At 45.2% G+C, this 27,967-nt stretch overlaps 1 protein-coding gene and 1 long non-coding RNA gene across 2 annotated transcripts in view; one reads left to right on the forward strand and one right to left on the reverse strand.

The window, feature by feature from the left end:
• The window catches only part of CCND2 (cyclin D2), a 30,342-nt gene extending 28,379 nt beyond the window's left edge, over nt 1-1,963 (reverse strand). The window contains exon 1 of the mRNA XM_035028440.1: nt 1,489-1,963. Within this exon, the coding sequence (XP_034884331.1) occupies nt 1,489-1,683 (195 nt within the window). The 5' untranslated portion in view covers nt 1,684-1,963. The remainder of the gene's footprint in view (nt 1-1,488) is intronic.
• Nucleotides 255-27,443, forward strand: LOC118025768. Its single transcript, XR_004683385.1, has 2 exons — nt 255-399; nt 27,017-27,443. It is a non-coding gene; the product is annotated as an uncharacterized LOC118025768 (long non-coding RNA).
• Nucleotides 27,444-27,967: the final 524 nt, after the last annotated feature.

Consider the following 27,967-nt stretch of genomic DNA (forward strand, 5'->3'; position numbering starts at 1 on the left):
TCTTTGCTCACTCTAACTCACTCACACTCTCTTTTTTGGATTTCGTCATCTTTTCAAAAAATCAATAAAAATATTCTGGAAGCTCCGGGGGTCTTCTTCTTGGTCTCATTCGGACCCTCGGACCCTGCTCTATCATTCCCGACAATTGAAAAAAATGTCCGGGGGGGTCCCTGCGGCCCAGGCGCCGCTATGGGGGGGGGGGGGGGGGAGGGGGGGGGAGGAGGGGGGGAGGGAGGAGAGGAGGAAGAGCCGCAGTCTCGGCGGCTGCACTCGGAGCATGGGGAGACGGTTTCAAAAAATAATTAAAAATCGAGGAAATATCTTAGAAAAGCCCTTTTGGCGTGAAAACCCCGAAGAGGATCCAGGCTTCCCGAAACGGAGGTTTCGGGTGCCGGAAAGGTCTGTATCTCGACCCCTGGGGCTTTGGATCCCGAGGGGAAACTTGGAGGGGTGAGCGCCGCGGCGGGAGTATCCGGCTGCGGCCCACAAGGGCAGAAACTGGGGATCGTGGTGACGAGCGGGGGAAAACCGAGGAACGGGGAGCCGCCGGAGAGAGGCACGGGGCGCTCTGACCTCTCCTTTAGGGGTGCCCCGACATCCCCCCCTACACACACCTCCTCCCCCCCTTCCTACCCCACCCAAATCTCCGCACTGAGGAAACTGGAAAGCCAAACTGTAAGTAACCTTCGTGAGGTGGGGGTTGGGGAAGCGGGCACTATTACAAGTGGGGTGGCCGGCATAATGGGGTGCGAGGGGGGAGCGGGCGACGTTTTCCAGCCTTTCCAACCGGAGTTTGCAAAGCAACATGGCGAAACCACGGCAGGTCCAGAGCTGTGCATACGTGGGCACACAGCTTGCTCGGCAAAGATTTGGAGCAAGGGTAAAAAAGTGGTTCTTTTGGGTTCCCCTAAAACACACGTTTCTCCATTGCGACTTCCGGGGCTCCTGAATTCTCCGTTTCTCTCCTCCTCCCTCCTCCCCCTCCCTCTCCCCCCCCCCTTAAGTGCCAACGCGGAGTCGCGACCACATGCGGGGACCTGAGGCTAGGACGCATTTGCTCTGGCCTTTGGGGGGCTGCTTTTTTTTTTACTTTGTGGCCCCGATTTCACACTTCTACTCCCTTCTTCACTGCACGGAAAGCAGCCGCGGCTTCGCAAGACAGGTCGAGAGGGGGGTGGGAAGAAGAGGCAGCCACATGCAGACACACGCGCGCGGGATGCTCCCCCACCCCCGCCCCAGGACAGCCTCATTTCTCCCAGATTTTCCTCCTCCCTCCCCTTTCACCCTCCCCTCCCCCAGTTAGTCTTGCATCCTGCAGGGAACAGAAATGAAGCCACGCGTCTCGCCAAAGGGCGCGGGGTAACCTCGCGCACCCGAGCGGGGCGGTGAGCGCGGAGCCTGCCCTCTCCCAGTTTTAGGGTCCCTGCTCTGGGGGGTGGGGGGCCGAGTATCCGTATGGGGACAGACGGAGTCTGTCTGCAGACCTACCTCCAGCATCCAGGTGGCCACCATCCTGCGCATGTAGGGCTGGATGTCCTTCTGCACGCATTTGAAGTAGGAGCACTGGGGAAGGTAGCGCTCCTCGATGGTGAGCAAGTTCTGCAAAACGCGGTCATCGTAGAGCAGGTTAGCGTCTGGCACGGCCCTGCGGACCGGGTCCACCTCGCAGCACAGCAGCTCCATGGCCAGCCGGGTGTCCGCTCGCTTCCCTGCTTTCTCCGGACTGGAAAAGTTGGGGGGTTTTTTTGGAGGGGGGAGGGGAGAGGGTTCCCCTTACCTCCTTCCTTTGGCTAAATAGGGGGTTTTCGAGAGAAAAGTTATGGGGCAGAGAGAGGGAGAGGCTGGGGGAGAAGAGAGGAAAGGGATGGGCGGTGGGAGAGGAGAGCCTCGGGGGCTGCTAACTCTGCCTGCCCTCCCCTTCAAACTTGTCTCGCTCTCCCCTGCTCGCTCTTCTCTGCTCTGCGAGGCAGTGACGCAAACTGGCTGGGCAGTTAGTTCTCCTCCCTCTCGCCTCGCTCCCCTCTCCGGTTCCTCCTCCCCTTCCCTCCCCTCCCGTCCCTCCCCTCCTCCTTTCAATCTCTCCCTCCCTCCCTCCTTTCCCCTCTTGTTATTAAGGAGAACAGCAGCTGGCCCGACCTAACTTCAAACGCGGTCCCCCGCCCCCCCACCCCTCTCCTTAGCTCTCCGAGGCCCTCTCCCTCTATCCAGCCCCGCATGCCAGGGGCCCCGGATAGGGGAACCCACAAAAAACACACCGATTCCTATTTATTCCCTCTAATTTCGCACATTCTGTGGGTGTATCATGCCAGATTACGACCCTCCAACTTTGGCTTTCTCAACATTGATCTTTCCACTCCTGCCCATGTATGTAAGATACGAGAAATGACGGGTAGATCACTTGAAGATGGGGTAGACTCATGCAATTTAGAAACAGATCCCTTAAGTGAAGACTAAGGAGGGCGATTTTGGAAAATAGCAACCTTGGATATCCAGAGATAAAGGCTCTGTCCCGGACGTTTGAGTTCCTGATCACTTCGAGGCTGTTTCAAAAGCCCGATTAAAGGGGCCAAAACAACGTCCCCCCTTCCCCCACCCCCGCATGTGTGTGTGGAGAGGAAGAAGAGGAAGGGGTGGGTGTTAGGAGGGAGGGGGCGGCTTCTCCGACGTGATAGAATGTGACCCTAGAGCAGAAACCCTCCCCTTCTTGGGGGCGCTACAGGCGCCACGGGGAGCAGCGGAGAGGCGCCCAGCGCTGCCGCAGGCCTTGCTGGGGGGGGGGGGTGCAGGGCTACCATAGGTTGCTCCGCGGCCCGCGGCCACGCAGGAAAAACCCGCTTCCTCACCCCTGCCTCTGCTGACAAGCCGCCCGAGGTGTCTGCGCCGAGCGTGGCCACACTGATACAGCTTTCTAGGAAATAGCCTGGGAGGGGGAGGGGAGGGGAGGGGGGCGAGGGAGGGATTAGGTTTGGCTCCCCCCCTCTCCCCCTGCGCAAACAACACCACCCCTTCCTTTCCCCGGAGGCCCAAGACTTCCACCCTGTGTCCTTCGCTTTGCATCCTCGCCGACCCCTCCGGGTTCACGCCTCACCCGCCAGCCAGGGCTTTCTCCCCCGGAGCGGGATTGCGGTGGAGACGCTGCCGGCGCAGTCGGCTCTGACATGTGCTCAAATGCATCCCCGGGTCAAGGCTGCTTTTACAGGGGATATGGTGGCGTTTCCTCACCTCCTTCCTCCCTCCACCCCACCCCCCAACTTTCAGTGTTATTTCACTTCGGGGGGAAGGGGAGAGAGCCCGGCGCCCCCAGCAAGTTGGCCGAGCTGACACGTGCAGGGAGCATGGCGTGGGTCAGGGCTCGGGACACACCGTGGTCGGCCGAGCACCTCCTTCACCGAGAAAGGGGGCCCGAACCCGGGCGTGGAGAGCTAGCGGGGTGGGGGGGGCGCTGGGTGAGCTGTACACTTGGTTCCCTGAAAGGAGGCGGGGGGAGTGGAATAGAGAAGGCGGGGAGTGAATAAACCAGAGGTGCTAGCGATTAACTCGGGCCCCGGGGCCAGCCCCTTTAAACGAGGGTGGGGCGGAAGGGGTGGGGGGAGGGAAGGGGGGATATCGCTTTAAAAGGGTGAGTAAGAGTTTGGGGCGCCGTCTCCCCTCCCTCTATTTGCATAGCCAATAGCTCTGGGGCTCCTGCTACTGCGCGCTGATTGTTACCGGGCAGATTACTTTTTTCTTTTTTTTTTCTTTCTTTTTTTTTTTTTTTTTTTTTTTTTTAGTAGGACGCGTTCCCCGCTACATCAAAAGGAAGCCAAGGGAGGGCGGAGGGAGAGCGGGGACTGGGGCGGGCGAGGGCTGGGGAGAGGCCGGGGCGCCTGCGACCTTATCAATAGCCGAGGGAATTAGTATCCAATCTACCGTAGGTAAAGAAAGGGGAGGGAAGGGGGAGGGCGAGGAAAATGTCTAATTGCTGTGGAAGCCATTAGCTTTCGGGAAGAAAAAAAGCTCACTGAGAAACCCAAGTTGCAACTCAAAATGAAACAGTCCTGCGCAGCGATGACACTCAGGCTGAGTACAGTGTTCCTCGGAATAGAGTCGGTCCCTAACAATTACCTATTGATTTTAGTCAACTTGGACTTCCCGACTCAAGCTTGAGTCACTCCGGATAAATATATTAACTTACATTTTAAGACCCCATAAAGGAATTACTCAAACTTCACCTCAGCCACCTATGAGCCGTTCAAAGAAAGCTGCTGGGGGGGGGGGGGGGGGGGGGGGCGGTGGGGGTGAGAGAGGTATTTTTAAAGTATAAATCTAGCCCGACAGGCAAGGACAGAAGTCGGCGAAGGCTTCCAGCCTCTTGACATCACTTGATAACTAACCCAGCACGGTCTTCTCTCCACCTCCCTGCAGGAAAAGCATCCCCAGCCCTGGGGTTCCTGAAGTGGGGAGGAGAGGGGGAGGGGAAGAGGCGGGTGGTCGTCCTCCGGGCCTGGCCCACCCTGGGGAGAGAGCCTGGGTGGTGACGTCTCAAATCTCGGAAGCGAGCCGAGGGCCCTCTCGCCCCTTCCCTCCCCTGTACCCCCACCCCTACCCCCGTCTGGCTTCCCGGAGAAATTCCGGCGGGGCGCGGGACTGGGGGAGCTGTAGCCGCGAAGGGGAGGGGCGCAGAGGGGCGCGGGCGGATGCCCCCTCTCCCCGCGGCCTCTCCATTCACCCAGGCCCACGAGCGCGGACGCTTCCCGCGTGGCAGGCTCGCCTCAAGTTCCCCCATTCACTTCCCCTTCCTATTACGGACTGTTCCCGAACATTAACCTCGCATCGAATCCGTCCCCCAGTCGGGTTTCAGTCTCCAACGCATGGGGTGGGGCGTGAGAGGGTGCGGAGGTTGGCAGGAATGTCTCCGGGAGGCTTGGACTGGAAACTGAGTTTTCCCTTTTGGTCGCCACTCCGACCATGTGTTAAAACCTTAATTTTTGCTTGTTAAAAAGCACTGCGCCTAGCACGCGGGAAAAGGCACGTTGCCTTCTGGGCAAACGTGCGCGTTTTCTTTGAGTATAGACTCGGGTTTAGAGAAAAAAAACCCAAGCTCCTGTGTTCTGACTTTTAAGTCAAAACTGGTCACTATGGAAAAAAAGGAAAAAAAAAAAGTTGGTTCTTCCTTATCCCTTTTTCGCCCTCAAGAGAAAAAAAAAAAAAAAAAATCCTGTCCTTTATAGGATCAGTGATAAACTTTAGTGAACATAAGTTTTATTGGACTTTTATTCCCTTACGTGCCGGCTCCCCACCCCCTATTCCCCGCGTTTTGGAGTTTCGGTTGGAAAGTGTACAAAACCCTGTAGGTGTAGGGTGCAGCCGGGTGTTGGGTGTTTATAGGCACATTTCTGCAGGAACCTGCAAACGCTAGGCACACATACTCCGAAGCTCACCTGGCAGATGCGGGCGGGCCAGGTGATCACGCTGTCGGCTCAAAGCTTCAGAGCCGCGCGAGTTCGAGCCCCGCTGCCTCAGCGCAGGGGCGCTCGGGCAAGGTGGGGGGAGGGGAGTGAGTTCAGGCTCGGGAATGGGGACCACCGCCCTCCCCCTAAGTCCTCCAAAGAGTTGGGCTGGGTCTGTGTTTCTCCACTGAGGGATGATCAGACAATGAAAACCAAAAACCCGACGGTTACTTAAAAGTAGGTGGCAAATGTCCTAGTCTCAGCTCCTGGCTCCCGGGATACCAGAAAAGAACTAAAGAAGGTACAGAAAGAGAAATGGGGGGGGTGGGGAGGGGGGGTCACAGGAAGGGAATGAAAGCGAACTGGAAAAACGTGCGAAAGGAAAAGGACAGGTCGGGATGGAGGGCACAAGGCAAGGAAGGTGGGTGGGGACAAGCCGACGCAAGTCTTCCCAACGCCCGGGCCCTGGGACTCCAGGTGTGAATACGCTTCCGGGACCCTGTCGTCGCCCCCCCGCCCCACCGGTCGCCTCTCTGGGGCGCTCAGGATCCAGCGGGGGGCAGCGTCGGGTCCGGCCTGTGTATTAAGGCTGCCCCTTCGGTGTGTTTCAGCTCGGACCGGGTCTGTGTGCCTGAGGCAGCAGATGCGATAGGCGTGGGTCAGGAAGGCTTGCGCCTGCCGTCTGTTCACCCACCTAGCATCTCACTCCCCTCCCTTGGAAAAAAAATAAAAAATAAAAAGACCCGAACTTCCCCCTCTTCCTGTCTGATTCAGCTGCAGGACACGCCTCACGAGGCCGAAAATAGCTCTGGAAATGCATTGGCTTTATAAAAGTGAATTTTCCAATAAGATTTGGGGCGGGGGGCGCCTGGCTCGCGGCGTTGGCGGGGCCCTGCCTCCCCGGAGGAAAAGGAACCCGCCGTCTCGGTGCTTCGCCTCCCCCCGGCGCGCCCGGGAGGGGGCCACTGGGCGGCGGAATCGCGCCTCCGCTCGGGGAGCCACCACGCGGCTTTTTCGCGGAATTTTGACGTCACCCACACGTGGGGGGAAGGGGCTGGGAGAGCGAGAGGAAGCGGCGGGGGAGGGGGCCGGCGGGCGGGGCGGCGGCGCGGGGCGGCGGCGGCGTGTCCGGCACCTAGCGGTGGGCGCGCCAGCCGCGGGGCAGGTCCGCCGGCCACGCTCGGCCCCGCGGGGCGGGAGAGGCGGTGCGGGCCTGCAGGCGGGCCGGGACTCCCGCCCTCCTTCCGCACCCTCCCCTCTCCGCGCGCCCGCCGCCGCCGCCTGCCACCCCCTTGGAGTTTACTTTTTCACTTTGAAATCGGGAGCAGCTCTTGGCTGCAGAGAAGGCTCATTTCTGGGGGTCGTGGTCCAGTTCCGCTCCATATCGACATCAGACTGAGTATCGCGATTGCTGGTCGCGACGCACGGCCACTCCGCTTTCGACCGTGTCTCCAGTGAAGGAGACGGGAATGTGCTTTTTCTGTTCGGGTCCTGAGTTCTGCGTTTACTTTCACACCAGGAGTTTTTTCACGCGCTACATATTCCTCCCCGCCCCCCGCCCCATTCACTATTTAAACACCAGCTGGGTTGGTTGATGCTCTAATAATTACGTGTAAGATCTATCTCCCGAAGATGGATATGAGCGATATTGGATGAATTTTACTGTGCGAGGAGAAAGTCCGTCTAGAAATCTGCTTGTCCAGAGAGTTCCACAAATAGACGGGCAAAAGTGCAGGGCGACTCCCCTCCCGCTCACTGGGTACCCATGTGGTGTCCGTACTCATGAAGAACCTTCTAGACTGCAGGAGCTGGAAACTCCAACTGCAGAGAGAGCCCATGCACCTTCAGTTTCTCCTAAATTTGGGCAAGGTCTTTTTAATCTTTCAGTCTGGGGGGTGATATCCAAAATATGTCATTTTCTGAACCCACAGTGACAATTCTGATTATATGCTGAAATTTACAAGGAGCTGTAGTGGGAATGTTTGGGGAAAAGGAGTAAATGTGAACTGGCTTTTCTCTCAATGAGGTAGACTGTTGCAGGAATCAGATGCAGAAAGCTGGGGGCTTCTTTGAAAATGTGAATTTGAGGTGGAATTATTTGTTTCAAATATAAAGGAGAAGCTTTCTCTTCCAATCAGATATGAAGTGTAGAAGTGTTTCTTTTTTAAGATGACAGAGTTTGATTTTGAGTATTACTTTCTTCATTCGTTTTAGTACATTCCCTCTATTTTTAACTTATTATTTATTTCTTTTTCGTTTAATGGTTGCTGATCTGACCCAAGACACTGTTTTGTATCTTTTGAAAAAGAAGAAGAGTTAAAATTAGTGGTAATGGCAATACTTGCTGTTGAAGCTCAGTCTGAGGGAACTGTATTTAAGAGGGCTTGCTTTTTGGTGCCTGGTTTGATGGATACTTGGTTTGTGTATACAAAGGTAAAAAAAATAGAATAAATTATTGAAAAAAAAAAAGGAAAGAGCCAAGGGAAGTGTTTTAAAAACTTAAAAGATGAATGTCCTTTAAATTTTGCTCCTGCTTAATTTCAGACACCTAAGTTGTGGGAGGTCAGGTTAAGCACTTTGTAGATCTAAATTCTTAGTAAAATGTCAAGACTACCCCCACCAGAAATTTTTTTTGAGCAATAGTCATTTTTATTTGTTTTCTAAACACTTCAATTTTGTCCAAGTTCATTCATTCCCTTTTAAAATGTCCACGTTCCGGGTGTGATTGAATATTCTTTTGATTTCATGGTTTTATTCAGCTGTGTATCAGTTACAACCAAATTGAAGCGATATAAAATATTTCTAACAAATATTCCTTATTTCATATTTTATTTTGCAATCTTTAAACACAAGGATTGCCAGCATCTGTTAGTATAGTTTATAACATAATTCTACAACATGCTGTGTTCATATTCTCCAAACTTTTATGAACTAATTAATAAAAACCGGAGAAATAGTTTTCTTGTTGGGGCTTTTTGGGGGGGTTTTTTGTTTGTTTGTTTGTTTGTTTGTTTTTTTGCTGGTGGCAAATTACAGGAGGCAGATTGAAAATTTTTCTAAAATTATTTTCTTGGTGGTCCTTTTGTTGGCATAAAAAGGAATGAGTTTTAAAATGTGAAGCAGGTTGTTTTTAAAATTTTGTAATCTTCAAAATGTGTACCTCTGGAGAGATACAGTCTTTCTATTTTAGGGTTGACCTGAAAGCAAGCAGTTTGTATAAGTGTGTTAGACAATCCAAGCTAGGTTGGATTTAGACTCAGGAGGAATGTATTTCCTCTTTGCTCAGCCTTAAGTAAGGGCATCTGCTTTTACATGAACTTGAAACAAAGTCTGCGCCTATGCATTATGTAAACAACTTAGAAAAGCCCAAATCCAGAGCAGAGGGGTTTATGTGGAAGGTGAAATTAGAGCAGAAATTCCTAATTTATTTCTGCTGTTAGTCATCTCAGTTCATACTTTCATTGTGGTCCCATTAACTGTAAACCAAATACTTCTTTCTTTGTGATGTGCAGAGGTGAGTTCCGTCAAACCCTATTTAGTGATGATGGTGATGATGATTCCTCTCTCTCCTTTCAATGAGTGTGTGAACCTTCACATTCTTTTTCTTTAAAAATTGTCATCAAATTGGAAGAAAAAAATTATGAATACTACATTAAGTTTTTGTCCTGGGAAGTAACACCAAAAGCATTCAATTTTGCACTTTTGAAAATAAAAAGTCACCAAAATTTACTCTACCTATTGCTTAGAGGGAGAAAAACACGCACGATTAAAAAGGAACAAGAAAATTCTTTTGCCTAACTTCCAAATGCTTTCCTTCCTCATGCCCACATGTTTCCTTTTTGAGACCAGCCAGTCAGTCCATCAGGCAAATGCAGAGACCCAGGACCAAAACACTCTTTCCTGGTGTCGAGGAAGATGTCCTGAAGCAAATGGTTCGGGTTAGTCTACATGAGGTTTCAGATGAAATGTCTGACATCTGGCCACCAATTATTTCAGGATCATGAAACATTATTTTAAAAAAAATATTTTGAGAGAAGGGAGTCTAGACCTGCACAGGCCATTTTGTGTGGGGGTCTTCCTGAAATCATTTAAACTCAGGAAATTTGTTGTATCAAGTAGCAGTGCGTGAGATCTCTACTGTGTAATTCTAATAAACTGGGCAAATAGTTTTTCTACCCCCCACTTCTAAATTTATATTCTTCTAATTCTTCTCTTTTTAAATAAAATGGTATATCTAATTTAAAATTTCCCTAACAAAATACTGAATAAGGCTCAAATTTACTTGCCTTTATACAAGAAAAGTTCATATAAATACTCTTTGTAGTGTAATTACCAACAATTTTTTGTCATCCAGCAGATGATTTAAGTAAATCAGTAATGGCACTCCAGTGAAATTGGCTCATTTGGGATGAAAATCATACCTAGCTCAAGAAACCAAAGTCTTACCTTCCATTTAGATACTTAAGACTTTACCTAGGCTGCCTGTATGTTTCACTGAGCGGAAATCTCTCAGCTTTAGGAAAGCCTTGTTCTCTACTATGGATTAGATGCAGTCTTGCTTGGAAACAGGGGAATGTACTATAGGACCTCATGATATTTTGTCAGTCACAGAATATGCCTCTGTGTTTAGGAGTCTGTGATTGAAATTCTATATAGTATCCATGCTGAGTGATCTCACATATGTGTTAAACTGATAACATCATAGGTCTGTGCACAGATACATCAAAGCAGGTCGGGGGCATGCTTCAGATTTGTAAGGTAGAATTTTAATGGTTTAAATGGAGGAGTCAAATATGTGGAGATTTCTGTGCTTTGAAGAATGCCTTTAGCTTTTGTGATGTATTCCTTCATTTTTTAAAGTGAAAACTGAGTCCTTACCATGTGCCAAACAGTGTGCTAGGCATTGGGAATGTCGTGGGCATAATAGTTAGACACTCAATGAATGTTTTGGAAGGCAGGCAAAAGGGAAAAAGAGTCGAAGAATACAGTCCCTAACCCTGAAAAGCACATTTTCTAGTGAGTAAGCATGAGAAATGAATGCTTTAAATATAATAAAACTATAGTACAAAAGGCACAGAATGAGATGCCATGTTTTGCCCATCTTACACAACCTACTGAGCCAGGGATAGGAAATTTATCTTCTCTAGAACTCGGTCCAGTCAAGTAGTTATTACTTGAATTGCACAGTGTTTTTTACAATGTTCTTAAATTATTCTCAAATTATGTTCTTAATTTGTTTATACTCTGTTGGGACTAGTTGGTTGGATGTCTGGATTACATGTTTGGGGTTTGGTTAGATGCAGTCTAACTTTGGCAACTTTTAAAGTTGCCAAAGATGGAGCTGCTTTCTTGGTCCATCTGAGAGCATTCCTTTCTTAGAGTAGATGTATTTCCCAGAGCATCTGTTTCTCGTCTGAATGAATCCTCCCTGAATCCGACAGGGTATCGATTAGTGTTTCACTCCTTTGGTTAGGAAGTGGAGGTCAGAGCAGATCATTTACTTGTCCCAGAAGTCCTCCAGACACTGACAGAACAGAATATAGACCTCTAATTAGTAGCTTGGATGTCTTCTAAAATTGATGCAGAAAATATTGTCCTTGCCACAGCATCATGTTGGTGAAATGGCACTAGGCTAGAATTCAGAATATTTGCACTCTGGTTCCTACTTTTTTTTTTTTTTAAGATTTTATTTATTTATTTGAGAGAGAGAATGAGATAGAGAGAGCATGAGAGGGGGGAGGGTCAGAGGGAGAAGCAGACTCCCTGCCGAGCAGGGAGCCCGATGCGGGACTCGATCCTGGGACTCCAGGATCATGACCTGAGCCGAAGGCAGTCGCTCAACCAACTGAGCCACCCAGGCGCCCTCTCTCTGGTTCCTACTTTACCACGAAGCAACACTGTGACCTGCAGATGCCTTAAATGTTTCTATTTCTGAAGTTCCTCATCTACAAACTTAGCTAGCTGTAGTAAATGATCACTAAGTTCCCCTTCGGCTCTAAAATGTTTGTTATGTCCCCATGGCTTTATCATCATCATCATCATCATCATCATCACCATCATCAATAGGAATTTTATCTTCTAGCATCTTTTATATATTTTATGTTTTATATAACAATTGGGAGATGTTAACTCATCCCAGATCAGAACCTTTTAAATTCAGTTCCCTGTATAGGTGGGCACTTGGATGCATGTTGTCAGCCAATAGAGAATGATGTTTTCATAATCCTAAATTGATAGAATAGGATGGCATTCTTCAAAAAATATATGGAATGTAGGGGTGCCTAGGTGGCTCAGTTGGTTAAGCAGCCGACTCTTGATCTCAGCTCAGGTCTTGATCTCAGAGTCGTGAGTTCAAGCCCTGCGTTGGGCTGCATGCTGGGTGTGGACCTAACAAACGTGTGTGTGTGTGTATGTGTGTGCATAATGAAAATATATATGGGGAATGTAAAAATATATGGAATATATACTTGTTCCAGAGTGCTTAAGTGCAGAGTGCTTACCCAGAGTGCTACACAGAGTGCTTACCCAGCACAAGGGGTAAACCAACCAAATGCTTTATTCCTACAACTCAAACACAGCCCCCATTCGAGCACATATAAACATATAGTTTTGAATGGACCCTAATTTGCATGTCCTTCTTTAGGTGACTAAGTGACAGCTCAGAGCCTTATGGGCATCTTTAAAAGAAGCATTTTCTAAGCTAATGGAGCTCATGTGCATCAGGTGGCTACTTTGGTGAAAAGAGATTACAGCAAATTTCCAGAGTCACCATCTTTACACAGGACATCCCTCCTTGCTGTCTGGCATGTCCTAATAAACTAGGAATAAGCAAATAAAACTTTCTGCTGTGTTCCGCTTTTCTTCATCACTTTTCATTGCTTTGAACATGTGAGAAACTTTATTCATTGGGATTCTTTGTACTCCAATGAAATCTACTTAGATTTAAATTATTTGCTTTATAATATGTGTTTATAGACATGTTTCCTTCTTAAAATGTGGCTACAGAGAGAAACTTGAAACTTGTGATGAATAAACAATTACACTTGGAATAGTTTCTAGACAGTGTTCTACATTATTTTTGTAATGTATGATATATGATGTCATGAAGAGAGCACTGGACTGAGGGATGGAAGAGGTGGGTTCTAGTCCCCGTTGTGCCACAAACTGTGTAACTTGGGGCAAGATTTATATGGGATGACAACAGTTTAGGGTTGGAAGGGAACTTCGTGGGTCTCTCAGTCTATACCCCATCTATCACAGAGGAACCTCTTTAGTGTCCCTGCCAGATAAAGATGATGCCTTTGATCAAACATTTCTGCTGATGAGAACCACATGTCCTATAAAGTATCCTCATTGTCTATTATATGTATATACATTGCTTTCTTAGGTTGAACAAAATACTTCATCAGCATCTAAACTTAGCAGTATTGGTGTCTACTTACTATTGATGGGCCTTGAACTAGGTCCTTTGTTATATAGACTCTTCCCAAGAACCATGTACCATTAGGATCCTGAAGGGTGATAGGTTAAATGACATATTGAAGGTCACACAGCTAGTTAGGGGCCCAGAACTTTCTGCTGCTGGCAATCTCTGCCCACAAACGGTGTCTTTGGCCACTGACACAAGGCAGATTGACCATCTCTGTCATTTATGTTGACAGTTGGCCAGATATTAGAGGATGTCATCCCTTCACCCATTCTCCCCCAGGCTAGACTACCCTTTCTCTTCAGCTATTCAGTTGGATGCTGGCCCCTCATTAGCAGGCTGTCCTCCTCTGGATCTGACTAGTTTGCTGATATCCATCTTAAAGTGTGGTACCTTTCTTAATGTGTGGCTAATGAGAAAGAACAACATGGAGCAACTTCAGAAACCTGCAGACCATTAAAATGGTTACAACAAAACACACTAGGGCCATGGACCACCATTTGCCTCCCCTCACCCACTTTTCTGGTACCACTTTCCTGGCATCCCCAGTGGTTTTGAGGCAGACTAGTCTAGACAGGAAAGAGAAAATGGTCATCCCATCTTTTGGAGGCTGATCTTATTAATGAAACCCAAAACTGCACTCCATTTTCTCATCTATAAATTGGATGAATTAAACTACAGATGATCTTATCTTATGTTTTGTAGCCCTAGGGAACAAAACTAGTGTCTCTGATAAAACAGTAGAAGGAGGAAGATTTCTGCTCATATAGTGAGCTTTCTCTGCAATCCATTCCAATATGGCAAGGGTTACCTCCAGTGATTAAATAAAGGGCCTCATTAGGGCTGTTACAAGAGGATTGATGAATCACTTTGCTCTGAGCCTAGGTTTCCTCATCTGTAAGATGGAGATAATAGTATCTACCTAGCAGAGTGGTTGTAAAGAGTAAAGGCAGTGTGCTTAGCCCAGTACTCTGGCGTAACGTAAATGCTGAGATCGAGTTAAGTGAGGTTTATTATTATTGTCAAACTGTACTATGTCATGTTCTCTCAGAATTGGTTCAGCTCTAGTATATGGGATTATTAATGTATTTCATACACTCTATGAAATCATGAACATTTCTGTACCAGATCTCACCTCTGGGGTGTCTCAACCCACTTTTTACCACCACCATGGATCAGTTACTCAGTGGCTGTTGCCAGCATGTTTTGATCACAAACTGGTCCATCCTAAACTCCAAACTATCTTGTCCTCAGAGAGACATATACCAAGAGGTAATCTTATAACCTGAATAGAAAGGATAGGGGAAAGCCCAACCACACAATCACAGAAGTGGAAAGAACGTTACACATCAAGTCTACCAAAGTGAGGTACTTGGTACCTGGAGGAGCATTGTGTATTTTAATGGGTTGAGGTTTATTTTAATAGTATTAAAAGAAAATGTAACATATCAAACTCATAATTTGGCAAAAACTATAGTAGTGTTTAGAAAAAGGATCAAATTTTTAAAAATTAAGTTGACAATGTGGTATATAGATATGGGGGTTTAAAAATCAGGAAGGTTGGGGCGCCTGGGTGGCTCAGTTGGTTGAGCGACTGCCTTCAGCTCAGATCATGATCCTGGAGTCCCTGGATCGAGTCCCGCATCGGGCTTCCTGCTCGGCAGGGAGTCTGCTTCTCCCTCTGACCCTCTCCCCTCTCATGTGCTCTCTCTCTCTCTCTCAAATAAATAAATAAAATCTTTAAAAAAAATTAAAAAAAAATTAAAAAAATAAAAAAATCAGGAAGGTTGTATACAAAAATTAAAATTTGGGAAACTCCAAACTCTAATTCTTCCTTGGAAAACTAAGGGATAGCAGTTCAGTTACACCCACATACATATAGGATGTTAGTGACAGTGCTGGGACTAAGGTAGCAACCCTCATTTTAAAAACTAAAGAAGTTAAGGCTTTGCATGGATCTTTTCATTTAAGCTGTATCATTACAATTTCCCTAATTTTCCTGTTTCTTCTGTCAGTATTTTATTGTGTTTCCAAATTTATTATGTTCTCCAACTGGCCTTAGATACTTATTGCTCATTTTAATTTAATTTTTTAAATTTTTATTTATTTATTTGAGAGATTGAGACAGGGAGAGCAACAGAGATCATGAGCAAGGGGGAGAGGGAGAAGCAGGCTCCCTGCTGAGCAGAGAGCCCGATGCAGGGCTTGATCCCAGGACCCTGGGATCACGACCTGAGCCAAAGGCAGATGCCTAACCCAACTGAGCCACCCAGGCACTCCACTCATTTTAATTTTGAAGATTTTCCCTACTTTGAACTTATGGACTGGGTGCCTTGTTTTTTTACCAGTCCATAACTGCCTGTGACTTTTGCCTCTCCAAGTAGGATTTTCTTTTGTCCTGTCACCTTTTCAAACTTCTCTGCCTTTTTAAAGGCAGAGAAATGTCATTATTTGACTTATTTAGCAGTTTTCTGGGAAAGCTCCAATCTCAAGGTTTGTCATTATTTCACCTGACTCAGAGCTTGCTCTCCATGAACAGCCTTATTCCCAGCATGTTTGTCCAAAACAATCAGTGGCAGTTGTTTAACATTTAACAGTGGGCAATACCCATTGGGGTTAATAAGAGGCTGGCTAAAAAAATTAGAAGGAAACACTGGAACATGTGCTGTCCATAGGGACTTTGAAAAGCTCTGACATGTTCTTGGGAACCCAGAAGGCCACATTCATGTGTATATGGCTTTGCATGTATGTGCTCAGGAAACACCTGAGAAAGCCCTAATTACTTGCCACCAGCTGATCTTGAGCCTCTGTGCAAACAGAAAGCTAAGGTAGAGTTTTAAACTGCTTGCCAGATTGTTGAAGGTGTGCCCACACATACACTAGAGTCCCTTGGTAAAGGCTCAGAGACATATTGGTTCAAGGCATTTAAGGAAATCTTTGTCTAATCATTATTTGACCATGAAGCAGGCTAAACAGAGACTTCCGTGGTTGGGCATGACCAAGAATACAGATTTTACAGAATTAGTCCGGGAAATTCACTAAGTAAACAAACAGCAACAAAAACAATAAACCTAGTAGTGCATGTGTGAGAGTGGTGGGGGGGTGATCTGATTTGCAGAGTTGCCACCTTGTATTATTTGAAATGTCTAGTTTTCAGTAAAAAAATTATGAGACACACAGAAAAACAGGAAAATATGGCCAATACACAGGGGTAAAAACAATCAATAGAAATCATTCCTGAGGTAGCCCAGATATTACATTTATTAGACAAAGATACTAAATAAGTTATTTAAAATTTAAATATGTTCAAAGCACTAAAGGAAACCATTTCTGAAGAGTTAGAGTATAAAAAATAGAAAATATCAATAAAGAGAAAAATTATTAAAAAGAACTAAATATAAATTCTGGATTTGAAAACTATAATAACTAAATTGAAAAATTCACTAGGTGGCTTCAACTACAGATTTGAACTAACAGAAGAAGGAACCAGTGACCTTGAAGATAAGTCAACTGAGATTACCCAGTCTGAGAAACAGAAAGAAAAAGGAAATGAAGAAAAATAAGCAGTGTCAAAGACCTGTGGGGTACCATGAAGTATACCAACATTCACATAATGGGAGTCCCAGAAGGAGAGGAGTGAAAGGGGCAGAAAAAAATATTTGAAGAAATAGTGGCTGAACACTTCCCAAATTTATTTTAAAACATTAATCTAGGGACACCTGAGTGGCTCAGTCAGTTAAGTGGCTGCCTTTGGCTCAGGTCATGATCCCAGGGTCCTGGGATCAAGTCCTGCATCAGGCTCCTTGCTCAACAGGGAGCCTGCTTCTCCCTCTGCCTGCCACTCCCCTGCTTGTGCTCTCTCTCTCCCTGACAAATAAATAAATAAAATATTTTTTAAAAACCCCATTAATCTACATATCCAAGAAGCTCAACAAACTCTAAGTAGAATAAACTTAAGGATAGTCACACCTACACACATCATAGTCAAATTTTCAAAAGACAAAGAAAGAATCTTGAAAACAAGAAAAAAGCAACTCATCATATACAAGGGATCTTCAATAAGTTTAAGAGCTGACTTCTTATCAGAAACCCTGAAGGCCAGAGGGAGTGGGATAACATGTTCAAGGAGCTAAGAAAGACTGTTAACCAAGAATTCTCTATCTGGCAAAATTATCCTTCAAAAATAAAGGAACAGTTAAGACATTTTCAGATAAACAAAAACTGAGAGAGTTTGTTGCTAACAGATCTTCTGTACAAGAAATACTGAAGGGAGTTCTTGTGGTTTAAATGAAAGGACACTAGATAGTAACTCAAATCCACACAAATAAATAAAAAGCACTGGTAAATGCAACCACATAGGTAAATATAAGAAGCCATATAGATGTAGTTTTTTTTTTGTAACAACTTTCTTCTACCTAATTTAAAAGCCAACTGAATAAAGTAGTAATTATAAAAGTGTGCTGATGGCTTATAGTGTATAAAGATGTAATTTGTGTGACAATAATAGCACAAAAGAGCAAAAGGGAACAGTACTATATCAGAGAAAATTTTTTGTGTACTATTGAAATTAAGTTGATATTAATCCAAACCACATTCTTTTAAATTAAAATGTTAATTGTAATCCCTAAGACACCCTAAGAAAAGAATTTTTTTTTTTTTTAATTTTATTTATTTGACACAGAGAGAGCAACAGCGAGAGAGGGAACACAAGCAGGGGGAGTGGGAGAGGGAGAAGCAGGCTTCCCGCAGAGCAGGGACCCCAATGCGGGGCTCGATCCCAGGACCCTGGGATCATGACCTGAGCCGAAGGCAGATGCTTAATGACTGAGCCACCCAGGCACCCCGAAAAGAATTTTTTTTTAAAGGAAATGAAAGAAAAATGAAACAAGAGAATTTAAATAGCACACTAGATAATACTATTTTACACAAAAGAAGACATCAATGGAAAAATAGAAGAACAAAAAAGACATAATACATATAAAAAACAAATAGCAGAATGGCAGATGTAAATCCTACCTAATCAGTAATTACATTAAATGTAAATGTACTAACCACTCCAATCAAAAGGAAATGATTGGCAGAATAGATAAAGAAACATGATCCAACCATATGCTCTCTCTGAGAGACAAACTTTAGCTGCAAAGACACAATTAAGTTTAAAATAAAAAGATGAAAAAATATATAGCAAACACTAAAAAAGAGAGCTGAAGTGGCTATACTAATACCTGACAAAATAGACTTTAAGACAAAAATTATTAGTAGACACACACAAGAAAGAACAATTTATAATGATAAAAGGGTCAATTCATCCGAAGACCTAACAATTTTAAATATACATGCACCTAATATAAGAGTCCCCAAAATACATGGAAAAAAATCTGTTTTGTATTAAGCAGAAACCTGCCCCCATTGCTTTTACTCTTCAGTCTTATTTCTGTCCTCTGGAGCCTCACACAAAGTAGATCTAATCCCTATGTGACTTGAGAATTTTTCAGATGTTTGAAGCCAACTCTCATGTCTTTTCTCACTTTTAATCTTGTAAGGCAATCTTTATCCTATATATATATATCATATATATATATATATTTTTTTTTTTTTTAACAATTTGGGTATGTTCTCTAATAAAGAAATTTACTGCAGTGTTAAGAGTGGAACCTACATTCATAGAATTTCAGAGTTGGAAGGAAACTAAGATTACTTTTTCCAAACCTCTAATTTTATAGATGAGTAAATGGGAGCCCAAGCTGTTTAGATCATTGAACTGGTTAATGGCAGACCAACATCCATAATCTTGATTTCCAAACTCCTCATCTAATGTTGGAATAATCCAACATTTTCCTCATATGATTGTTTTCCCCACTTTGGATGCTAAAAAGTGTTGCTGGCTCTGGATGAGTGAGCAGCTAACTAACTTTTCTTTCTTCCCCCTTCTTTCAGTGGAATTTGGCATCCTTCATCTCAAATTTGCCATAGAAGAAAAAAAGCTAAGAGTAATGGGAGGAACTACATTGGGTATTAATAGACGTGGATGCTCATATGTTTTTGGTCACTAACCAACTTCTGAGACCTTGGTTAAGTCACTCCAAAAAATAATAAGAATTATTAACTGTTCAACATCTACTATTTATGAGGCACTGTGCTAGGCACTTTACCCACAAGCCTCTCTCTATATAAGTGTTCAAATATGTCTCCTATCTTGTCTGTAAAATAAACAGGTTGTATTACATGTTGTCCACTGTCTCATCCAGTTCCAGAATTGAGTGATTGTGAGGAGGTATCTTTATTAGCATAGCCTTCTAGTTCCCAAGGCTCCAACTTTCTCCCTCTCTTTCTTGTTTCCTAGCTGGCAGCGTAAGGTCACCGTTGAATAATTGCTTTAGACTTGTCACTATGGTGACTCCCTGGGTTGTGGCTTCATACTCTCTACTCTTCCAAAGGACTTTCCATTTTCCACAGGAATTGGCTTTACTCTCACTGGTCCCTTTCAGGGTTTCTAGTATTATATTCTCTGCCCCCTTCTCTCTTTAGATTCTCCTCATAGGCCTTTGATTCACTCTGATGGCTTCTTATTTCACCTGTGGGCTCAGAGAAGTCAACTTGGAAAAGGTCACTCAGCTTCTATATAAGTAGCAGACTTAGCTGTCTGATGTCATTGACTTTGTTATCTCTGCTATGATTCCTGTCTCTAAAAGTTCACTTGATTTAGGGGCACCTGGGTGGCTCAGTCAGTTAAGTGTCCAACTCTTGATTTCAGTTCAGGTCATGGTCTCAGGGTTGTGAGATTGAGCCCCATGTCACACCCAGCATGGAGCCTGCTTAAGATTCTCTCTCTCTCTCTCTCTCCCTCTCCCTCTGCCCTCTCCCACCCCCAAATAAATAAATAAATAAATAAATAAATAAATAAATAAATAAAACTTCACTTGAACTAATTTTTGAGTCAGTGGGCCAAAGTATGAATCCTGGCCCTACTGTACAACCTAGGGAAAATTATTTAACTTCTCTAGACTTCAGTTTCCTCAACTACAAACTGGAGATGTTGGTAGCACCTACCTCTTAGGGTTCTTGTGCAGAAAAATGTGTAAAGACAAGTAGAACAGTGCCTGATGCAGGAAAGAAGTACTCAATAAATTGATTCCATCACCAGATGTAGGGATGAATTCACCCTCACTGGCTTAAGCTGATCAACATAATCCCACTGTTTCACCAGAGTGATTGAGTTAGGGATGAATATGTGAACTAGACTAGTCTGGAGGAACTTTGAGGACTGTAGTTTGATGATGTGGTCTCAGGTGTGAGAGTGGAATTGCTGGGGCCATTTTTTTCTACTAGCAGGAAGCCAACCTGAGAACAAAGCTGACCCATATAGTACAGCAGCGCTAAGAAAGTCACAGAGAACTGGACCCACAGCCCTGATCAAGTATCTCTTGAAGTGCCTCAACCTCTTAAGTTTTCCATTGCTCCAGCCAATTAAAAAATTTAGTATTTAGGCTACTTTATTAGTTTTTATTTAATCATTTCAACTAAAAATATCCTAATTGATACTCCATATTATTATTACCTTCCCATGTGTATTCAACCCTTTGTCATTAGATTGTAATGTCCTTTGAAACAGAAACTAGCTAAGTACTGTGTTGCCATGCCACTTAGCATGGTGCTGTCCCATAGCAGGTTCTCATTCACCTATGGTTCATGCCACGGTATTTGTTCTCCCTGGTATTTATGGACTTTGAGCATCTATAAGGCAGAAAGGGAAGGTGGCCAGAGTCCCAGGTAGAGTGATTCCCTGTTGCTTCTTATTGCACCATAATAATAAGGAAGTAAGAAGTGCCTGGGTGTCTCATTCGTTAAGCATCTGCCTTCGGCTCAGGCTCGATCCCAGGACCCTGGGATCGAGCCCCACATCAGGCTCCCTGTTCTGTGGGAAACCTGCTTCTCTCTTTCCCACTCCCCCTGCTTGTGTTCCCTCTCTCACTGTGTCTCTCTCTGTCAAATATATAAATAAAATCTTTTTTAAAAAATAATAAGAAGAAAGTAAAATATTTCATAGATTAGCTAAACCTTATTAAGCTCTAGGCATAGTACACACAGAATGGATCTTTTTTCTCTTGGTCACTTATGGCTACTATTCTTATGCCCTGTGTTAACAGATGAGAAACTGATGCTTGGAGAGGTTATTTAAGTCATGTAGGTCACTCAGCTTCTACATATCCTAAGTTAGGATCCTGCACTCAAATAACTGTATCCATGTCTTTAAGTTCTCATTCCAACTTACAGCAAATAAAACTAGAAATCGTAGATGATGTGTTATGGGTGTGGCTTACATATAAAAGATGATGTAGAACTCTGTATCAGACCCATGCTAAAAAAAAAAAAAGAAGAAGAAGGCTTAGGACTGGGGTACCTGGCTGCCTCAGTCAGTATAGATTGCAACTCTTGATCTCAGGGTCGGGAGTTCAAGTCCCAGGTTGGATGCGGAGCCTACTTATAAAAAAACAAACAAACAAACAAAACTTGGGGCTGATATCAAGAGATTGTAAATAAATGCACATCAACCTCAAAGAAATATTTAGGGTACATATGATTCATTTTTTAATGATTTCTCCCAACATTTTCAGAGAACCCATTATCTGCTCAATTGCATCACAGAGATCTTTACTTTTTGGGTTTTTTTTTTCTTTTGAGTAAGAGTTTAAAACCTAAATAGGATCATGCCAAACATACTGTTCAGTAACTTGATATTTTGCAATTAACAATAACCTCTTGGAGTCTTTCTATGCCAGTCCATATAGATCTACTTCATTCATTGTAAAGATTTCTTTTTTAATTATTCATTTGAGAGAGAGAGAGACAGAGATGGGGAGAGCACAAACAGCGGGAACGGCAGAGGGAGAAGAAGAAGCAAACTCCCTGCTGAGCAGAGAGGCTGACGTGGGGCTGGATCCCCGGACCTGGAGGTCATGACCTGAAGGGAGATGCTTAACCATCTGAGCCACCCATGCACCCCAACTTCATTCTTTGTAAATGCAGAATGGTTTTCAACAGTAAGAATGTATCATAATGTAAGTACTTAAAATCAGTAGGCATTGGGACACCCTCCCTCACCAGTTTTGCCTTTATAAAGAATGTTCCATCCAGCGTCGTTGTACTTGGTTTCTTTGAACATTCAGGTGTCTGTGGGAGGAGAAAAACCTTGGGGTCTTAATTCTATAAATTAAGTGGTCTGAGATAGAAAGTGAACATCTTGAAGTTCCTATCTTCAGCAAACTTACAGTCTACAGGGGATCAGACACATGCACACATAGTTTTCACATTAGTATAAGGGAGAGGGGGTCACCTCAATGTTATGGGAGTGCAGGAAGAGACAGAGTAAGGGGTTCAGTTGAATGGATGAATGACAAGCCTGCGTGGAAGAGGTGACACTTGAGTCTGGGCTTAGAGGATGAGAAGGCTCTGAGGTTTGGTCTGCTTATCTTCTTACCATTGCCTGGCAGTGTGCCTGTTCTTTGTCTGGACTCTTTGTTAGATCATTTGGTTAGATGAATAGTAGCAGAGATGGAAGGGAAAGATGCTCTGACAAAGCTCAGGAACAAAAGTGGGAAAATGCATGGTGTGCTCAGAGGGCTAAGAGTAGGCTGGTGGGGCTAGAGCATCTGGAGAACTGGTCACCTCGGGGGGAATGAGGGGATGGAAACATATCAAAGGCATGGACTAAAAAACACCCAAGAGGGATTTAGGTTTGCCTGGAAGAAATTTTTCTGCAGGATGTGTGATGAAGATTGGGTAGAAAATTTAAGGACAGAGCAGACAGCTCGCTGATTGGGATGACAGGAACCAGACAGATGAATCCATGTTGTTCCAGGTAACCCAGCAGCTCCAGGTTTTACTGAATCTGTTAGTATGGCAGTCTTCATGCTTCACGTTTGGGGATTGTTTCTGCTTTGCACTGAAGTGAAATAGCTATGTGGGAGAAAAACTGCAAGGTTTTAGGAAAAAAAACAACAAAACCCTACCTACTTTTAGCTGCCACTGTGTCTACATCCACAAAAATCCCCTCTCTGCCCCATGGATTTCAAAATGCACTTTATCTCATTTGTTCCATAAAACATCAGATGCGACTTTAATGGCCTAACCCCAAAAAGATAACTTGACAGCCCTCAAACATTCAGCAGCATTCCAAATAACCTTTCGCTGGAGCCAGCCTTCTCCGGGGCCATGTGGATGTCAGACACACACAACGTGAGTCACGCTGACATAGCTGGGATGCCTGGATTGCGATGGAATCCCGGAGGTACCAATCGCAGGCCAGAGAGCCGCCATTGGCTGGAAGAAACAATGCCAGAGTGTTCACATCTCTGCAGAAGGAAGGGTGTTGATGGTGTCAGGAATGACGATTGCAGCCAGAGGAGGACCACGCCCCTGAAGCGGGATGGGCACAGATTGGTAAGGCTGGCCCACTGGGCAGATGCATTCCAGAGGCTCAGGCCATGGTCACACCCTTCTTTTCCTGACCACCCCCCCCCCCCAACCAGGAAAATGAAGAAGGTACAGATTTTTCCCCAAAACGACTTCCTGAACAGAGTACCCTGCTGTCTTCGGGGTTTTAGAAATCCAGAGTCGATAACCATCGCCAAAATATATGAAGCACCCATATCTACCAGGCACTGTGCTAAGGTTGAATTCTCACAAGTCCATGGTGAGATAATGTTCACCTTTCCCATTTTATGAAGGAGGAAACTGAGGCTAGAGAGCATTAAAAACTTATCCGAATCCCACAGTCAGTAACTGGCAGACTCGGGACTTGAACCAATCTTTCAAAAGCCAAGGCCTGGGCTTCTGACCACAGCATTCAAAGCCACGTGGCTCGTCCTAGTGATCTGTGTCCCCCACAGCGCTTACCATCCCAGATGGTGGAGCTCTGAGTATGGGGCAAGCAAGAATTCTAAAGAGGATTCTTTTTACTCCCCTGGTTTCCTGGGGGTCGAGTAGGCGTGTTTAAGCATGCCGTTCATTCCGCACGACTTTACTTCCATGACTGAGCTGTGCGAGGAGACCCCGGGCCAGGCCCAGTGAGGGAGGGCTTCGATGTCCCGGATGTGGCAGCTCTCTGGAGGGGCTGCAGACTGCAGGCAACGTGGCAGGCGCCTGCACTGGGGAGGTGGAATTGCGGGGATTCTTCTATTCTCTAGTGAGTTTGGTCATCACCTTTCTAGCCAGGGTCTGTCTGTGTTTGTGTGTCTCTTTCTTCAAAGATTTCTTTTTTCTTTATGGTTTAAGCCTTTTCCTGCCATACTATATGCCAAGTATGGTTCTAAATCATTCACAGAAAGCCGTTCGTATGGTCCCTTAGCAGTACAACAAAGTGGATACTATTATTCTTCCCATTTTCAGAAGATGAAGAAACCGACCTTTAGAGACATTAAGTGATGTCTCCAATGTCTTCCTTGGTTCGGTACCCTGCTGTCTTAACCATAATAATAACATTTTACTAATAGTGCTTCTCGGGCGCCTGGGTGGCTCAGTCGGTTAAGCATCTGCCTTCCGCTCAGGTCATGATCCCAGGGTCCTGGGATGGAGCGCCGCATTGGACTCCCTGCCCATTGGGGAGTCTGCTTCTCTCTGCCCCTGCTCGTGCTCTCTCTCTCTCTCAAATAAATAAATAAAATCTTTAAAAAAAAAAAAAATAGTGCCTCGCTCCTTTCAAGGCACTGTTTCAAGTACTTCTTTTATAGTAACTCATTCAGCGCACACAATGCTATGATAAAGACTACTATTAATAAATGGGTAAACTGAGGCACAGAAAGGTTGTGTCATTTGCCCAAGCTCACCCAGCTGATAAGAGGCAGAGCTGGGATTACATTTGACTGCTTACATTTTGTGATAAAATAGGAAGACATGCCTCAGTTTCTGTTTCGCTTTCCTCTTGAGCTCTCCTGTGATAACTTGGACCGGGAAGCCAGGGTGCTGAGAATAGAGTCTCTGAGCTGGACTAGGAGGGGGTGCCAGTGACGGCTGCGTCCCTGCACCTCTGGGATGGGGGCGGTGGAGACTGCAGCCGCAAGCCAGAGGCCCTGCCAGGAAAGGCCGCAAAGCCCACTCGTGGGCTGGCATCCCCATGCTGGGCAGTGCACAGGGACGAATCGTGGCTTCTAGAAGACCAGCAGAACATGGTCTTTGGGAGAGGAGAAAACCCGAGGGAAGGGTTGGCGTGACCTCAGCATTCAGATCTGAGAAGGGCTGTTCTGTGGGATAAGGGATGTAGGTAGCAGCTCTCCCAAGAGCCAGGCGAGAAAGAGTAGCTTTCTGTTTAGGTGGCAGCAGGGAGGTTTCAGGGAGAAAGAGGGATACATCCCTGACAGGCCATGGAGCTTGTGCCCGGAGGAGAGGCCTGTAGAGAGAGACGATGGACCACCCTGAAGCTGACCTCTGCATTATTTCTGCCCTTAACCTTCTGAAACCCTATCCATCTTTGGAGCTTTGACTCCTCTGCTACCTCTTCCATGAAGCCCTCCTGATGGCCAGAACTCAGTTTCAGGGGCCAGAAAGCCTGGGTACTCTGAGGTCTAGGCCAGTCCACGTTCATTCAGGACAGGGGTCCCCAGTGGGCTGAGACCAATCATTCAGGTGATTGGTGCCTCAGACACTCTGGAATCCAGCCGAGTCAGTCCTGGGAGCTTTCCTCTCAGTAACTCCATTCTTACAGCAAATACGCCCTCTCTGCTCTTCATTCGGCCTTGGGGGGTGGGTGCCTGCCACCTCTCTGGTGTGGCGTCTCCTGGTGTTAGCAGCTCCTTGCATACATACATTTCTCAGATGCTCACAGCACACTTACTGAGCACTTACCATGTGCTGAACATGACTGAAACAGCTTTCCAGGGCTGATCTCATTTAATCCCACCAACAATCCTGTGAGTCAGTGTTACCATCACAGTGCGTTGCAGAGAAGGAGACAGAGACCCAAGTCCTTCGTGGCTAAGGAGCACGCCAGGACTCAAACACAATATCTAAACCTTGGGCATCAAAGTCTGGGATTTGTTTCTGACTTGTCCTCAACAAAAAGAAGTCAGGAACCTTCCTATGCCTTTGTGTATCTCTTAGAGCTCCTAGCAAGTGCCTGTACATAGTAGTTGTTCAATAAATGTTGGTTTATTGACTGTACAAAGACATTTATAGTCTGCTTTTTCCATGATCAGTGAGTGAAAGTACTTTTGAGAGGACAAAATAATGTCAAATCCTTGCTAGACAAACTCAGGTACTTCTTAAAGAAGTGAGAGATTTGTAGGCAGTGTCCTAGAAAATTTTATTCAAAGTCATTAGGGTAGCTGTGATATAATAAAAAGCAGATATTTGGTCTTTGTCCCTGGTTCCTGACACAGAGCTCCTAAATCCCTTGGAATTTCCTGAGTGAGAGGAGTGATATGAGCATTCTTTACACTAATAAGACTACTACTCTTGGTGGCCCCCACCAAATAGCTTGAGGATGGGAACCCATCACCAAAAAGATCCGGGCATGATTAGAGGGTTGGAACTTTGAGCCCCTTCCCCCAGCCTCCCGGGAGGGGAGAGGGGCTGGAGATTCAGTCAATCACCAATAGCCAGTGATTTAATGGTGAGATAATTTACCATTATCTCACTTAGGAGGGGGGGAACACCCAACTCCATGGGGACAGAAGCTTCTTCCAGACCTAACCCTCTGGACCTTTTCATCTGGTTGTTGATTTGCATCCTTTATAATATTCTTTATAATCAACTGGTAATAGTAAGTAAACTGTTGTTGAGTTCTGTGAGCCATTCTAGCAAATGATGAAACCTGAGAAGGGTCTTTTGGGAACCCCTGAGTTTATAGCTGGTCAGTCAGGAGCAGAGTTGGCAACCTGGAGCTTGTGACTGGCATCAGACGTAGGGCAGTCTGGCGGGGCTGAGCACTTAACCCATGACGTCTGTGCTAACCCCGAGAATTGAATTTTAGTTAGTGGGAGCATTGGTTGGTTTGTGGGGAAAGCCCCCACATTTTGTGTCAGAAGGGTTGTGAGTAAACACACTTCCTAGGAGCAAACAGAGAAGGGAAAAACGGTTGGGAATGAGGGGTACAGGGAGATGACCCATTTCAGCAAATCAAAACCACTTTATTAACTGCTCTTCCCTGTCTGTTTTCCACTTGTAGGAGACTATACAGTAAAACTGGCTCATACCAGGATTGATGTTGAAAATGCACCTTCCAGAAGATGCCAAGGCAGCAGTGTCCACCTGACTTGATCTCTGCCTGTCTGTCTACATCTCCAGTCCTGGACACTAAGACTGGGTGCCCAGTGGCGACCTCAAGTCAGAGGAATCCCCTAACTGAGATCACTAAGAAGGTTGCATTCATTTCTCTGTGCTTGCCAAGATAGGAAATTCACCTCTTGGTTTTGAGAGATTTTTTGTAAGAAGAATTGAAACATAAAGAATTTTTTTCAAGTTAATATCCAGCTCATAAAAAATTACGTCTGGAAGAACTTCTACAAATGCTTCATGCTTTGGTCAATCGACCTTCTACTGTAACAAGCAAATTGGAAGACACAAATAAATTGGGAAAAAGGGTATACACTTCACCAAAAGATTCGTTGTTTATCTAGATGCTTTATCTTGGTACTTCCTTAAATTGAGAGCACTTCTGGTACATTTTAAATGGTTTCACTCACTTGCGAGTGAGCTTTATATATTCCACTCAGAAAATCTGGTGAAGTAACTCACATTCTGAGGAGCTGACATTTCATAAATCACTTTCCTTGATGTAAGATGAGAAAAGTGGTACCTGCCTGAATGGATTCACATACTTCCTATATGGTAAGATGCAACATGTGCAAAAAAAAAAAAAAAAACACACAAAAAAGTTTTTGGTCATCATAGAAATGTAAAGAACCTGGCTATTAAAATCTGTCTTTGAAAAGGTAAAAAAAAAAAAATCTGGTGAAGTGTACTTGATATTGAAATCCTTAAAAATGATATCGTGTTAAAGCCGAAAGGGACATTTGTGTTCCTTTTCCTCACTTTAAAGATGAGGAGACAGCAGCCTGGAAAAAATTAAGTGACTTGGTCACATAGAAAGGCTTTGTCTGTGGCAGGCTGTCCAATT

The sequence above is a fragment of the Mirounga leonina genome, unplaced genomic scaffold (genome assembly GCF_011800145.1).
Source record: "Mirounga leonina isolate KUSES-001 unplaced genomic scaffold, KU_Mleo_1.0 Mir_201, whole genome shotgun sequence".
Classification (NCBI taxonomy): domain Eukaryota; kingdom Metazoa; phylum Chordata; class Mammalia; order Carnivora; family Phocidae; genus Mirounga; species Mirounga leonina.